This window comes from Cucurbita maxima, unplaced genomic scaffold, assembly GCF_002738345.1.
Source record: "Cucurbita maxima cultivar Rimu unplaced genomic scaffold, Cmax_1.0 Cma_Scf00009, whole genome shotgun sequence".
NCBI lineage: Eukaryota > Viridiplantae > Streptophyta > Magnoliopsida > Cucurbitales > Cucurbitaceae > Cucurbita > Cucurbita maxima.
This window is the reverse complement of record NW_019272025.1, coordinates 1,778,873-1,795,422: the sequence shown is the minus strand read 5'-3', so window position 1 is coordinate 1,795,422 and position 16,550 is coordinate 1,778,873. Positions and strand designations below refer to the sequence as shown.

Here is a 16,550-nt window from a genome sequence, read left to right as displayed (position 1 = left end):
TTGACTTATATATCAATCATTAGCCAATGTGGGACTCCAACAATTCTCAATAATCTCATCGATAAATATTCATGTTTGGCATGTTTTTAAATCAACCAACGAAAGCGACTAGAAACACAACAGGAATCGCACTTGGAGGGTGGAGCTCAAGCACGTCTCATACTATAGTGTACTTTTGTCTCGATAACTCTACAGCTCCAACCCATCTTAGACTCAACCTCCAAATAAATACTCTTTTCAAATAAATATTTTCCTAAAATTGACGTGAAACTCATGTTCAATTTTAAAAGTTAAAATTAAGTTAATTTGAATATAGTTCGATTATTTGATTGATAAACATATAAAGTCGAAGATATTTTTGCCATTTGCATCAAGCTCACACTTCCTTCTTGCATGCTCCTCCAAAAGCACACACTTAAAATAAGAGGTAAAAATTGATTTGTAGCATACTCGATCAAACCCGGGATTTTCTCACCTACTACAGATCTCATCATCCCAATTGCTATCGGAACACGGTTTGTGTATGAAATATCTATTTTTTATCTTCCTAATTAAAAAACCACATTTATAGTAATTGTAATAATTGGTGCTATGTTTGTTTGTTTTTTTTATTTAAAAAAAATCTCTTTTGTTTCCCTCTCTTTCCACGTCGTTACCAACGACAACAAGTATGAGAAAGATGTAGACATTGATGTCTTTCAAGTTCGATGATGGTAATTTTCTTAACACCAAAGATGTAGACATTGTCGACGACATGGTTAAAAATCTTATGAAGAACGAAACTAACACCAATATTGAAGAGGAAGTTGATAAGGATTTGGATGATATATATTCTATATATGTATGTATATGTATATGTATATGCATATGTCTATATGTATGCTTGATTTTTTTGTATTAATTTAATAAAAAGAAACAAAACGTGAAAAGGAAACGTGGGATGGGCCGTTGATGATACAGAAACAATTATATATTAGGGATTAAAAAGGGAAAAAAAGCAGAGCAAAAACAGAGACGATCATGGAGACGTGGTTCATCATCATCATTTCGCTCTGTTTCTGTTCCCTTCTGAACTCCATTTTTTCACACTGCCGAAGCTCCATCAACCTCCCACCAGGCCCTCCTTCCATCCCCATCTTCACTAATCTCCAATGGCTCCGCAGATCCCCTCTTCAAATCGAGTCTCTTCTCCGCACCTCCGTCGCCAAATACGGCCCCATCATCACCCTCCCCATTGGCACTCGCCCCACCGTCTTCATCGCCGACCGCTCCATCGCCCACAACGCCCTTGTCCTAAACGGTGCTCTTTTCGCCGACCGTCCAACTGCACTTCCCATCAGCAAGATCGCCTCCAGTAACCAGCATAATATCAACACCGCCTCTTATGGCCCACTCTGGCGCCTCCTCCGCCGCAATCTCACTTCCCAAATCCTCCATCCTTCCCGGGTCAAGTCCTACGCCCGTGCTCGCAGGTGGGTTTTGGATATTCTTATTGATCGGTTCCTCTCTCACTCTCAATTGGGAGAACCCATTTTCGTTGTGGATCATTTTCAGTACGCTATGTTTTGTTTGTTGGTGTTGATGTGCTTTGGAGACAAGCTTGAGGAATCCCAGATCAAGGAAATTGAGAACGTGCAGCGTGCGATGCTGGTAAACCTTGGGCGTTTCAACGCTCTCAATTTCTGGCCCAAATTGACCAAGATTTTCCTCCAAAAGCGCTGGGAGACGTTTCATGAACTCAAGAGGAAGCGAGATGAAGTCACCATCCCTTTAATCGAAGCAAGAAGAAAGGCCATCCAAAACAGAGAAAACAGAGCAAACAGAGCAAACAGAGCCGAAGCTGAAGAAGAAAAAGAAGAATTCGTGGTGTCATATGTGGATACCCTTCTCGATTTGGAGCACCCAGACGAGAAGAGAAAGCTTACAGATGAAGAAATGGCCACTCTAGCCTCTGAATTCCTCAACGCCGGCACCGACACCACGTCGACGGCCCTGCAATGGATAATGGCGAATTTGGTGAAATACCCAGAAATCCAACACAAGCTTTTTGCAGACATGAAAGGAGTAATGGGAGATGGAACAGGGGAGGAGGTGAAGGAAGAGGATTTGGGGAAGCTTCCATATCTGAGAGCTGTGGTTTTAGAAGGATTAAGAAGACACCCACCAGGGCATTTCGTGTTACCACACGCAGTGAAAGAAGACACGGTGTTGGAGAATTACGTGATACCAAAGAACGGAACTGTAAATTTCATGGTGGCGGAGATGGGTTGGGATCCGGAAGTGTGGGAAGAGCCGATGGCGTTCAAGCCGGAGAGGTTCATGAAGGGCGGGGAAGAAGAAGAAGTGGCGGGGTTTGATATAACAGGGAGCAAGGAGATAAAGATGATGCCGTTCGGCGCAGGGAGGAGGATGTGCCCAGGATTCGGTCTGGCAATTCTCCATTTGGAGTATTTCATAGCCAATCTGGTTTGGAGGTTTGAATGGAAGGCGGTGGAGGGTGACGGCGTCGATCTGTCGGAGAAGGTGGAGTTCACGGTGGTGATGGAGAAGCCTCTGAAAGCCAACATAATCCCCAGGTCTTAAATCGAGGTTTGTGTTTATCTTATGAAATCATAGGGAAAATGTGTTTTATTTTATATTCTAAATTAGTTTGTGACAAATATGAGGAGGTGGGGATTTAGCGTTCCTAAGTTATATTAATAAGACTTCATAGCTTCATAAATGGTCTTCTATATGATCTCTTATAGGATTATGAATTTGAATTCCGTACATGGTGATCTTGATATCACATGAAAACGTTGCTACTCATCACTTCTAAGAGTGAAGAGTATCTTTACAGACTAACTCAAGTCATTTCAACATGGGCCGACTGAAGTTCTTGTGATTGAGTCGATTGAAGTTCTTGTTAGTATAAATACTAATTTCCTATTCTTTTAAGCCTCTTTAGCCATCCTCCGAATATGATTTCTGTTCATTCATATACACTTCTTATTTAAAAACTTAAGAGGTCACTAAAAAGTTAGTTGCACCTTGTTGATATAGATAGTAACATTTATTTTCTTTAAATCTTATTTAGTCATCCTATCCTCAAGATCGTTATCATTTGGATATAGCATCGGTTCATTCCTGTACCTCTCATTTACTCGGGTATCATATGCCCACAAATTTTCACTTTGATTCATCCTTGACCCACATCTTACTAAGATGTGATACCATTTGAATTTGTTAAGGATTTATTCCAGAATGGAAATGACTAAAATAACATTATAAAAATTCTAAGATGTTTCAAGACTTTGAAGTACTCCAAAGATTTCGGAAGGTTTTGGAACCTTATGTATAGGACATTTATGACCTTAAGGGTGATTATGCAAGAGTTTGTGAGGGTTAGGCAAAAACATATAGATTGTAACAGCCACAATAAAAAAAAAATGTGTGGCCGCCGAAGATTCGCGAGAATTTCGGCGAGTGATGTAATTCTTGTACCCACCTCTTAGACACACTCTTCTGAACCCTCACGTTGCACCAAGATAAGAGAAGCACGAGACGCTAGTGACTCCGAGCGCATTCAAAGTAAGATGCTTACACTCGTAGTACTCATTGAATTTCCTTATTCGCTGACGGAGAGTGATGTTAAGGGATAAAAAGGAAGGTAACGTCGGATTTGGTTCTACATATCTTCGAACTCGTCAAACGCCATGGAAACAAGAGGACAAGCTGTAGGGAAGAGAACAAAGACAAATCTATACAAAGACACAACGAAGAGTAGAAACGAACGTTGTCGGGAGGAGAGAGAAAAATTGAAGGAAAAATCGTGAGAAGAAGGGTGAGGAAGATGAAGTCTGTAGACTTCGGGTCAGATTCGGATCAGGTGCCCAATCGGATATCCAAAAGTCCAGTAGCCCAAATCACACACCTGTAGCCCAGATCCACAACACGAGACCCACACAGCCAACATCACGACCCAACCCATAAAGGCCCAAACTGTCAGCCTAGTGTCACAATCGCACTTTGATGGCAAGGGACTTGCGATTGTGCAACACTCACTACCCAGCAACAAGTGAGTTAACTCTATTCATTCTTGCGTCGCCTACGACCAAGCGATGTGTCCTTGAGCCTCTAGTCCCGGTTCAAGAAGAAAGTTTTAGAAAACGGGGGCAGAGAGATTTCGAAAGAGAGTTTTGAAAGCAAGATTTAAGAAGTTGGAAATGGTGTTATATGAGAATGTAAACAAAAAGGCAACAACAACGGCTTACTACATATAACTATCGAGTAGGAAGAAGTTGACAATAGTCATATCCCCCTACAGTACATTTCGGGGCATTTTAGCCCTTGCAAGTGTAGACACGATTTTGGTGAACGGTCATACACCCTCATACTAACCCAATATGAAATGGTAAAGACCTATCTAGGATGAAAGCATGTAAAAGGGGTTTGGAACAGGCATGTAACCATAGACAACACGTCTTGGACAAGCAAGATTGAGATATCTGTCAACTGACTCGAACAAGTAAGACTAGGACATTTGTCATGCAGCCATAAGCAACATGCTTTGGACAAGCATGATCGTGACATCCTCCTCCACTCAATTGGTTGACGTCTCTATCAACCGACTCGTTACAACTCTGAGTTGTAGGCTGAGGTTGACTTTTAGGTCTCTTCAATGTGTTTCCAGTTGATTTCAGTGTTGCGGAGTCTCGTTAATTCTGTAAGGAGCTATTGAAAACTTTTTCTTGGTTTGTTGGCTTTTGGTGTCTCCTTTGTCAAAGTTTCTCCTACATCTTTTGCTTCGGGATTCTTCTTCTTTGTGTGAGGTTGTGTCACCTCTCTGTGCTTGACGTCTTTTACTTCGGAAGAGTAGCGTTTCATGTTACTAGTGTGGAAAACAGGGCTAGTTCGCATCCATGGGAGCAAATGGATCCTATACGACGCCTTTATGATCTTGTGAATAACTTTGACTAGTCCATAGTATTTTCTCACCAGTCTTCGACTCTTGTTGTTTTGATCTCGGAGTTGATCTGACCTCAACTTGATCAGAACTCTCTCTCCTTCTTGAAATTGTCGTGGTCGACGATTTCGACCGACCCTTCTCTTTCTCTGTCTTGATGGTACTTCTACGTGACCATGTGTTGTTTCTGAGGTTTGTCTCTGTCTCCCTCCCTCAACGACAGTGTTGGCTTGGAGTCTCTCTCTAACCCTTGAGTGATTACTAACAGTTGTATTTGAGGGACTGATGGACCCAACTGTTAGCAAGTCATTTAGCTGCTCGTAGAAATCAGCTAGCTCAGATTCAGACGTATGACATTCATTCGTGACAGAAGATTCTGCCCCTAATATGACATCAACCTTGCTATTTATCTTCCTAGCTGGAGATAAATACTTCGTTCGACTTCCTTGTCTCATGTCGCGATGTTTTTGAGTTGATCATGAGACTTTTGTTGAGGTTGACTCGCTCGAGCTTCCCTCTTCCGATACGGTAATGGTAGCGAGTGTAAGTTCATCACGGCTTAGATCCTGCCTCAACTGTAGTGCTGACATCTTTTTCACCCTTCCTGGCTGGCGGGTGTTTGTCTGGATAGTCGTCGGGTTTGACCCTGTTATTACTAAACTTTTTGTTAGGGGAATGGGGATGACTTTGTGTTCTAGTAGGAAGTCCATCCCTAACACGATATCGAAGTCATCCATCTTGACTATCACAAAGTCAGCTCGTCTCGTCCCGTCCAAATCCCCAGTTTGATAGGAGTTCTCTTTGCAACTCCTAATACGGGCAGGCTATTGAATTGACGGCCTTCATCTTCCCTACATCCTGATGCCAAAGGATATTCGAACGTTTTGCTTCGATCTCCTTCATGAAGTTGTGGGTGGCTCCAGAGTCGACGATAGTGTTTCTCGTTGCTTTATGATTTACCCAAATTTCGACATACATAAAACTGCATTCCACTAGCTCTTCTATCTCTTCCACTCTCTTCTGAAGAGCAGACAAGTACTTTAGTGCTCAAACACGGGGATATTCAACAGTCCTATCTAATGGTGTTTCTGTTTCTACTGTTTCGTACTCAACTTTTGAATTAGCTCGAAGTTTTGCTTGGAAGGCACATAATGCTGCCTTCTGTAGGCATATAGATACTTGCTGAGCCCCCTTACATATGAAACAAGAAGGGGGGTTGTGGCTTTGACTCTAACTAATCTATTGGTGTCTTCGCCAAGGAGCCCTACCTCTCTGTTGGGAGGATTCGTATTCCTCCTCCTTGTCTTTGGAGCTATCACTAGTCCCACCTCTAGGGGAGTTTGGTCGATAATTCTCATTTTCACCACTTGTGGATGCTCGATTCTGCCCCATCTCTGAGGTTTCATCGCTATCAAGATCAAACAATCGTTCGGCAACAACATAGTTTGTGGAAAGGGATTGAACTCTTTATTCGTAGAGTTTGGTTTTCACTCACAGCTTCAGCCCCATAATAAAATTGAAGACCTTGTCTGTCTCGGACATATCATGAATATCAAATATAAGCCCAGAAAACTGCCTAACATAGTCTCAGATACCGCCTGTATGCCTCAGCTCTCTTAGTTTTCTCCTTGCTGTCATCTCGACATTTCTTGGGAGAAATTGAGAGCGGAGTACTTGTTTCAAGTTATTCCAAGTGTCCATAGTACATCGACCATCTTGAATATTCATGTACTTGGACCTCCACCATAACTTTGCATCATCGGCTAGGTGCATTTTCGCCAACGTTACCTTCACTTCCTCTGCCATGGTATTTGTTGCTTGGAAGTATTGTTGAAGGTCGAAGATAAAGTTCTCTAGAGCCTTGGCATCTCGAACCCCACATTAGGGTTTGGGCTCTGGAACCTTTATCTTGTTAAATCGTGCTACACCTCCAGTTGGGGTTTCGTCCCCCACCGCTCTCATAGTTGATGGTGTTAATATAACATATGCGGAAGCAATTTGGATCTTAGACACTCTTAGAACATCAATTATAGTAAATAACTAACATGTTCATAAGTATTAAAACTCAAGGTCTTTGAGTACTAACCTTTTGTAGTTCAAATTCCTTTTTCCTCACGAACTGGTCTCGAACCACCACTAGTGTCTTCTTCACTATTCTACAGCCTCAAAACGGGATTGTAGAATCCGGTGAGTGACTTAACTTGGAAGGGATTTAGTATATATGAATAGAGAATTTGTGAGAGTTTTTTCTCAAGGTTTTTCCAAGAAAGATCTTCTATGTATCTTAATCACTCTATTTATAGAGTCATGTTTGCATGTTCATGCAAATTTGAGATCACCAAATTTTGACACTCAAAATTCCACTCAAATGTTTGGGATTATGTGGCAAGCATGCAAGTTTGAGTTTACCAAATTTTGACACTCAAAATTTCACTCAAATTTGTGGGGTTTATTTGGCAAGCATGCAAGTTTTGGTTAAACCAAACTTTGTCACCTTAAAATTCCACTAACTCAAACATGTATTTTTTTCACTAAATGAAGTCAATATTTTAACTTTCTTCATTTTAATTCAACAATCAATTTGAATAATTAATTTTAAATTAAAGTAATATTAAATAATTAATTAAACTATTTAATTAATATTTAATATTAATTCAAATGTCAGTCCCAATCAACTCAAACACATATTTGATTAAAATATTTAAATTTTATTTAAATATCTCAGATTCTCTCTTTTTGTTTAATTTGTAAATAAAACAAAAATATGTGTATGCGCATATTTCCTAATTTGAATTCGAACACTTCGAACTCACTCATCACACTGTTCTACTGTTTAGTTTGATATGAGCTAGCAGAGGGACCTAATAGACCTATAGATCATGGGCTCCAACGATCAAAGATTAACTGGTTAAACTTATTAACCTTGTTATCCAATATTCGTTAACTACTAGGACACTCCACTATAGTCTAGTAGTTGCACTCCCTTCACTATAGATATATTTTTGTCCATTTGATATAACCATGATTAGTAAGTCGATCTTTCACAGGTTGTTCGTAGCTAGAGTTGGTTCAATTTACCATTTTACCCCTGACGTTACTTCTTGTTCCTTATGCCTCACTAATTCTCTAATGAACAATTGGTTTGTGGTCCAACTAGTAAACCGAATCCCTCTCAGGCCAATGAAAGGGTGGAGCCTCTTGTTCAAGACCTGGAGTGAGTGCTTAAGGGAACTACCTCTCTTCTATCCCTAAAAGTGGGTAGGAGTGAATTCCATCTTGCACTCCACGTCCCCAGCCATTCACCCAGTCTTACCCTTGAAATGGGAGACCTATTGAGTTGGCGAACTCTAGCCACTCTCACCCATGAAAATCTAAGGATAATTCTAAATAAACAGGAGTTCATGGTTAGCTCAGGATTAAAATCGAGTTACCTAGGTCATCGAATGAAAAGAAAATCAGTCTCAACAGTAAACGACATTATAAAGTGAGAGTGATTTTCTTCATGGTCCGATCTTGTGGAATACTCATTGCATAAGACGCCCCCACTCACATGTCTCTACATGTACAATTTAGTGATCACATTGTTTTTGTCATATACAAAAGTGGGTCGCATCCATATTGTCTCCATGATAAGGTACTTAGCCTTATCCATGTACTATAGATCATTTTGACTATCCTTGAACTTGATTCACTCTTATGTCTCTACATATAGTTCAAGTAATCATACTATAGTCAGAGTGTTCTTAGTTTATTGGATTTAGATTAATAATCGTAAAATTCACTTTATTCAATAACAATCTTTATTAAATAAACAACAATAATAACTTTATTGGAAATAGAATATGTTTTGTTTACAAACTATGAGTTTTAGGACATAAAACCCAACAATAGTGAGGTTTAGTCTGGTGTCTAGATCAGCCACTTTGGCCCTGACCATTCTAAGGGATTCTCTAAAGTCTTCAGACAAATCTGAGACCATCTGGACGATTTTCAGTTGAGCATTGTATAAGCTCTCTGCGCGTTCCTCCATTCAAGCAACAGAGCTCGTCGAACAATCCCCTCGTTCAAAGATACTAACTCTTGTGGTCTTGTCTTCTAGGGCCTCGACCCTAGTCATTAATTCAAGGATAGGCATTGTTTCAAGGTGGCGTGCCTTCTCGTTGAACCTTGCTTTAGCAGACATCTCATTCATGCGAGATTCCAAAAGCCCCATTTCATCGGGAATTTCACTGACACAGAGTAACTGTTCTTCGATTTTAGTTAATCGATCAGCCTGGGACTTGCCCAGTTGTTTCTTGGCGAGCATGTCTGCGTAATACTTTCCAAGGAGTCGAACTTGACTTTGATACCACTTGTCACAATCGCACTTTGATGGCAGCGGACTTGTGATTATGCGACACTCACTTCCCAGTAACAAGTGAGTTAAGTCTATTCGTTCTTGCATCGCCTATGACCAAGCAACATATGCTCAAGCCTTGACCCCGGTTCAAGAAGACAGTTTTAGAAAACGGGGGCAAAGAGAATTCGAAAGAGAGTTTTGAAAGCAAGATTTGACAAGTTGGAAATGGTGTTATATGGGAATGTAAGCAAAAAGGCAACAACAATGGCTTACTGCATTGTAACGCCCATAATTTTCTAAACCTAATTAGTGATGTCACCCATGCATATATAATTAATTACGCAAAAGCTCATATAAATAACCTTCGAAAACACAGCAAAGTCTTTCGTAAGGATTCATAAATCCAAAAACAAATCTATCTCCAAAAATAAAACCTTGGGTAACTAAATTCAAAATGAATCTAAATAAAACAATATTCAATGCTTTAACTTAAAACAGTAAAATAGTCAAATAAACGTAAACTCTTAAAAATATCCCCTCTCCAACTCCCATGGTGTCCTCAGCTCCGCCGTCAACCGTACATTGGCACCTTGCCTTTACCTGAAAAATGTAGGTAGCACGCGGTTTGAATATTTTATGAAATATTGAGTAAGTCACCCTACTGTTGGGGTTAGAAATGCAAACACATGCAACATATGAGTGAGACCTAACTTTTCATAGACTTTACATGGCCTTGGGCGCTTTTCTATTCCGGGTAGGGTTGGATGTGTGGTACTCCTTCACACACGGCCCATGTATGCGTACATGGACCCACCAGGTGGGCTCGTATAAATACCCCCTGGGCATGGCTTGGTCGGACACAACGTGTTACACGTCGCCGGACACCAGAGAACAGAAAAGGGCCCGCATGATATCATAGCGAACATAAATATCGTAATTCATTCTTTCGTATCATAAAGGGGAAGAATCTCGATGCAAGTGACATACATATATGCATAAGGTCCCTTAACATAATTAACATGGAATTACATAAGCATTGCTAACATCACATATACGTTTCTTACATTTCATGGCATATCACATAACCTACTTTACATGGCATATTACATAACATGAAACTATATTCTAGTTCTATAAGCATTTAACGACATGACTTGATAATACTACGTGTATCCATGGCATCGATCATTCTTTTCATGACATATGGTCCTAGTAGATCAACTATCTTTTCATAGCATAAACAGCCAACATCATCCACAAATTTTCATAGCGTAAATAGTCAACAGTCAACATAATTCATAACTTTTCAAAGCATAAACAGTCACATAATTCATACATCATATAGTCATATCACATTAAATACGGTGCATGCAAGGGCCACAGGGCACGCACCATCATACAACACGTAGTAAGCTAACTTCGACAGTAAGGTCACTTACCTCGATGGCCTTGGTCGAAGTCACTCACAACAAGCTAATTCCAACGGTTAAATACGTCCTATAATAACCACATAAAAACTTAGGAACCTTTCATAACATACCATACCTGAATCTCATGCTATTTATTAAAATAAACTCCCAACATAATCTATCTTGGCCTCGGATGGTAAAACTAAGGGCATAAATGACTTCGGAAGGGTCGAAAATCGAGGTATCAATATATATAGCGATACCGAGCCGTCGAGCCGACCAACTAAGCCGTCAAGCCGAATTGCGGGAATTGATGGAGCCAAGCTGACGTACACGCCAAGCTGAGTTTCGCCGGTCACGCAACGTCTTCGACACAAGCACGACGATCCTGACGTCTATATCTTACTTCCGATCGAATCCTTTTTCCCAAATAGCAACCTTATGTTTCAAGAGAAAAGTTTGGAGAGAAAATGGTCTTCAAGGGATGTAAAAGGTTGGGCATAGGAATATAAAAATAATCTCAAGATATTTTCCAATAGGTATTCTATGGTTTTATGATAGGGAAAGTTAGAGAAATAGGAATGTTTCGATTAGGAAATAAATGTCTCGCAGGAAATCCCTCGATTTCCAGGGAGATTACATGAGAACATTTAATTATTTATTTTATTTTTATTCGATTTTATTTCAGAAACTCGAATTGTTACATGCATATAACTATCGGGTAGGAAGAAGTTGACAACTAGTCATATCCACCTATAATATATTTTGGGGCATTTTAGCCCTTGCAGGTGTAAGACACGATTTTGGAAAACGGTCATACACCCTCGTACTGACCCAATATGGAATGGTAAAGACCTATCTAGGATGAAAGCATGTAAAAGAGGTTTGGAAGGGGCATGCAACCATGGACAACACGTCCTGAATAAGCAAGACCAGGATATTTGTCATGTGGTCATTGACAACACACCTTGGACATGCATGACCGTGACACCCAGCACCAGCCTACGACCCGTGTGCCTCAACCTTCACACGCATCAGCTTCTAATTGTGCCACGTGCCACACTGGCAGTAGAAGTACCTCTTGACTTAGTTGGTTCGGCTCGACTCCGCAGCTCAGAACTCAGTCCCTCAGCTTGATAAAGGAAAAATAAACCATTTTTCATAGTTTCGACCATCCCGAAGTTGAAGTTGACCTTGTTTAAGGAAATTAAGGTCAGTATAAGGTTAAATTTCTCGATTTAAGTTAAATGGAGTTAAAAGAATTTGAGTTACTAATGAAACGAGATTGACTTTCCAATAGGGAATGACAACTGACGATATTTTGAGCAATTTTGAGTAACGGGATGCGAACCTACTCGAACTTAGGGAAAATGCTGGAAAAGGCCAACCAAGTAAGTGGCCCTACTGTCAGTTTTTTTATAATTGTGTGTTGTATGATGACACGTGCCTATGGCTTCGCACGTGTTATATGCCCGTATATGCAAACTATTATGAAATGATATGTATGTGATATGATACGTGAATATTATGTTGTATGGGATGAATTGATACGTTTATAATATGATATGTTGAAGGCATGCTCGGGTTATGTTATGTGACTGTTATGATATATGATATGTGCATGATATGAATTGTTACATTCGAAGGCATCTGTTAAGGATAGTTGACCATTCATTATAAATATTTGCCTTACATTAGTGGTTACCATATTTGCCCTTTTATTAAAGGCAACTATATTGTATTCATTTATTATTCTTTCATTTTATCGCTATTTCCATATTATTTGTAATTTACCATATTTCTGTATTCTGTAAATGATTATAAATAAGAGAACTCTCACCACCATTTAGGAGTGGTGGATTCAACAAACATCCACATGGTATCAAAGCCCTTTCGGTTTAACAACCCTCATTCTTTCTTCTCTATGGCTTCCAAATCTTCTTATCATCTTCTTCCTTTCAATACTCTAATCCATATGATCACCATCAAACTTTCTTCCTCCAATTATCTTCTCTGGAAAAGCCAACTTCTCCCTCTCCTTAAGAGTCAAGACATGCTGGGCTATGTCGATGAAACTATGGTTCCACCACCTCGTTTTGAACCAGAAACCTCCTCAACACTCAACCCCAAATATTTGGCATGGAGAGCAGCCGATCAACGACTTCTCTGTCTCCTGCTCTCCTCTATCACTGAGGAAGCCATGGTTGTTGTCGTTGGTCTCTCTACTGCACGTGATGTTTGGCTTACATTGGAAACTACGTTCAGCCATCAGTCGAAAGCTCGTGAATTGAGACTCAAGGATGACTTGCAGTTGATGAAACGTGGCACCAAACCTGTTGCTGAGTATGCCCGTGCCTTCAAAAAAATTGTGACCAACTTCATGCCATTGCAAGACCCGTCGAGGACATTGATCCCCTGTTTTGCAAATTTAGTCTTTAAAGATGAAAGTTTTGAGTTGTTTCAGTGCTCCCTTGAGTTCTCTGACTCCACTTCTACAGCATTCACAGCCACTAATCGTGGTCGCACCCATGGAAGCCACCCTGCTTCCTTTACCAACCAGCGAGGTCGTTCTTATTCTCACAAAAACAACTCTTCTAATCGAGGACGAACCCACTCAAGTGAGGGTCGTCGACCACCTCACTGCCAAATATGCCGCAAAGAGGGTCATTATGCTGACCGCTGCAACCAACGGTATGTTCGACCTGATTCTTCTCATGCTCACCTTGCTGAAGCCTTTAACACGTCATGTTCTATTACTGGACCCGATGCTGCTGATTGGTTTATGGACACTAGAACTTCGGCCCATATGACTGCCGACCCATCTATTCTGGATCAATCTAAAAATTACACGGGTAAGGACTCTGTGATCGTAGGAAACGGTGCATCCCTACCCATTACCCACACCGGTACTCTTTCTCCTGTTCCAAATATTCACTTATTAGATGTCTTGGTTGTCCTCACCTCACTAAAAACTTCTTTCCATAAGTAAATTAACGTCTGATTTTTCTCTCTCCATTACATTTACTAATAATCTTATTACTATCCAAAATCGTCAAATAGGAAGGGTGGTGGCAACCGGTAAAAGAGATGGAGGGCTATATTTGCTGAAGTGCGGCAACTCTGCTTTTATTTCAGCCCTTAGAAACAAATCTTTACGTGCTTCATATGATTTATGGCATGCTTGTCTCGGTCATGTGAATCATTTTGTTATTTCTTTTTTAAATAGAAAAGGTCATCTTTCTCTTACGTCTTTATTGTCTTCTCCATCATTATGTAATACTTGTCAGCTTGCGAAAAGTCATCGATTGCCTTATTCCCGCAATGAATGTAGGTCATCTCATGTGTTAGATCTTATTCATTGTGATCTTTGGGGTTCTTCTCCTGTCAAATCAAATTCGGGTTTTCTTTATTATGCTATTTTTATTGATGATTATTCTCGATTCACTTGGTTTTACCCTTTAAAATTTAAATTTGATTTTTTTGTTTTTTTCTTCAATTTCAAAAATTTGTGAAAAATCAATATTTTTCTCGTATCAAGGTATTTCAAAGCGATAGTGGTACCGAATTTACTAGTACTTGTTTCAAAACTCATTTACGTAATTTTGGAATCCACCATCAACTCTCTTGTCCATATACACCTGCTCAAAATGGTCGTGGTGAGAGAAAACATCGTCATGTGACTGAGACTGGCTTGGCCCTTCTCTTTCACTCTCATCTTTCTCCTCGTTTTTGGGTTGACGCCTTCAGCACTGCAGCTTATATTATCAACCGGTTGCCTACTCCACTTTTTGGAGGTAAGTCACCCTTTGAACTCCTTTATGGCTACACTTCACATTATGACAATTTTCATCCCTTTGGTTGTCGTGTTTATCCTTATTTGCGTGATTATATGCCTAACAAGCTTTCTCCCCGCAGCATTCCTTGCATTTTTTTAGGTTATAGTCCTACTCATAAAGGGTTCCGCTGTCTTGATCCCGCCACCACTAAGCTATATATCACTTGCCATGCTCAATTTGATGAAACTCACTTTTCTGCTATCCCTAGCTCCCAGGCCCAACCTCTTTCCTCTATTCCTATTTCAAATTTTTTGGAACCACATCTTCATCATATTGATTCATCCCCCCCTAGCACTTCATCACCGCACATTCCTCGATCCAATTCATCCCCATGTGATATTTGTTCTGACCTTGTAGATGAGTCTGTGCAGGTTGATACTTCTCTTGCAGGTTTCACTTTGCCACCCTCGACTTCTAATTCGACCTCTATTGAATCTCCTGTTGATTTCTCTTCTTTGGGCACTCATCCTATGATCACACGAGCCAAAGCTGGTATATTCAAGACTCGTCATCTAGCAAATCTTGGTATTTTGGGCTCATCTGGACTTTTTTATGCTATTCTTGGACTTTGGTTCCTCGTCTTGCCAACACTAACATCGTGGGCTCTAAATGGGTGTTTCGTATTAAATATTTGCTTGATGGATCCGTTGAGCGTTTCAAGGCTCGACTTGTTGCCAAAGGTTATACTCAGGTTCCTGGTCTTGACTACACTGACACTTTCAGTCCGGTTGTCAAAGCTACCACTATCCGTGTTGTGCTTTCTATTGCAGTCACAAATAAATGGTCTCTTCGACAACTTGATGTCAAGAATGCTTTTCTCAATGGAACTCTTATTGAACGTGTTCATATGGAACAACCTCATGGGTATATTGATCTTCGATTTTTCACTCATGTTTGTCTATTAAAGAAAGCCCTCTATGGCTTAAAGCAAGCTCCTCGTGCTTGGTTTTAGCGTTTTAGCTCATTTCTTCTCACACTTGGGTTTTCTTGCAGTCGCGCTGACACGTCTTTTTTTGTCTTTCATCAGCAATCTAACCTTGTCTATTTACTTCTTTATGTTGATGACATTATTGTTACTGGCAACAACTCATCTCTTATTGACAGCTTTACTCGCAAGCTTCATTCTGAGTTTGCTACCAAAGATTTGGGTTCTCTCAGTTACTTTCTTGGTCTTGAAGCTTCACCCACTTCTAATGGTCTCTTTATTAGTCAATTAAAATATGCTCGAGATATTCTTACTCGTGCTCAGTTACTCGATAGCAAACCAATTCACACTCCCATGGTTGTTTCTCAACACCTGACTGCTGATGGTTCTCCTTTCTCTGATACTACTCTCTATAGATCTCTTGTTGGCGCCCTTCAGTAGTTGACTATTACGCGTCCAGATATTGCCTATGTTGTCAATTCTGTCAGTCAATTCCTACATGCCCCTGCTGCAGATCACTTTCTTGCTATCAAACGTATTCTTCGCTATGTCAAAGGAACACTCCACTTTGGTCTTACCTTTCGTCCATCCACTGTTCCTAGTACGCTAGTCGCTTATTCGGATACTGACTGGGCTGGTTGTCCCGATACTCGTCGTTCTACATCCGGCTATTCTATTTATCTTGGTAACAATCTCGTTTCTTGGAGTGCCAAAAAGCAATCTACTATCTCACGCTCCAGTTGTGAATTTGAGTATCGTGCTCTTGCCACAACTGCTGCTGAACTTCTTTGGGTTACGCATCTTTTGCATGATCTCAAGGTCCCTATTTCACAGCCGCCCTTACTCTTATGTGACAACAAAAGTGCTATTTTTTTGAGCTCTAATCCTATTTCTCACAAGTGGGCCAAACATGTTGAACTAGATTATCATTTCCTTCGAGAACTTGTTATCACTGGCAAACTTCGCACACAATATGTACCCTCTCATCTTCAAGTTGCTGACATCTTTACAAAGAGTATTTCTCGACCTCTCTTTGAATTTTTCAGATTCAAGCTTCACATTCGTTCAAATTCGACGCTCAGCTTGCGGGAGGGGG

General features: G+C 40.4%; 1 protein-coding gene and 1 long non-coding RNA gene across 2 annotated transcripts; both read left to right on the top strand.

The window, feature by feature from the left end:
- The first annotated feature begins 986 nt into the window (after positions 1-986).
- On the top strand, positions 987-2,722 carry LOC111484221 (cytochrome P450 89A2-like). Its single transcript, XM_023130734.1, has one exon. It carries the CDS (start codon positions 1,021-1,023, stop codon positions 2,581-2,583), a length of 1,563 nt encoding a protein of 520 aa, XP_022986502.1. The 5' UTR covers positions 987-1,020; the 3' UTR covers positions 2,584-2,722.
- A 952-nt stretch (positions 2,723-3,674) lies between these two features.
- LOC111484346 lies at positions 3,675-11,917 on the top strand. The gene is made up of 3 exons (XR_002718489.1): positions 3,675-3,841; positions 9,090-9,094; positions 11,784-11,917. It is a non-coding gene; the product is annotated as an uncharacterized LOC111484346 (long non-coding RNA).
- Positions 11,918-16,550: the final 4,633 nt, after the last annotated feature.

Bases quoted from the DNA above. Each gene is read 5' to 3' on its own strand.
- LOC111484221 (XM_023130734.1), top strand. From the start codon at position 1,021: ATGGAGACGTGGTTCATCATCATCATTTCGCTCTGTTTCTGTTCCCTT.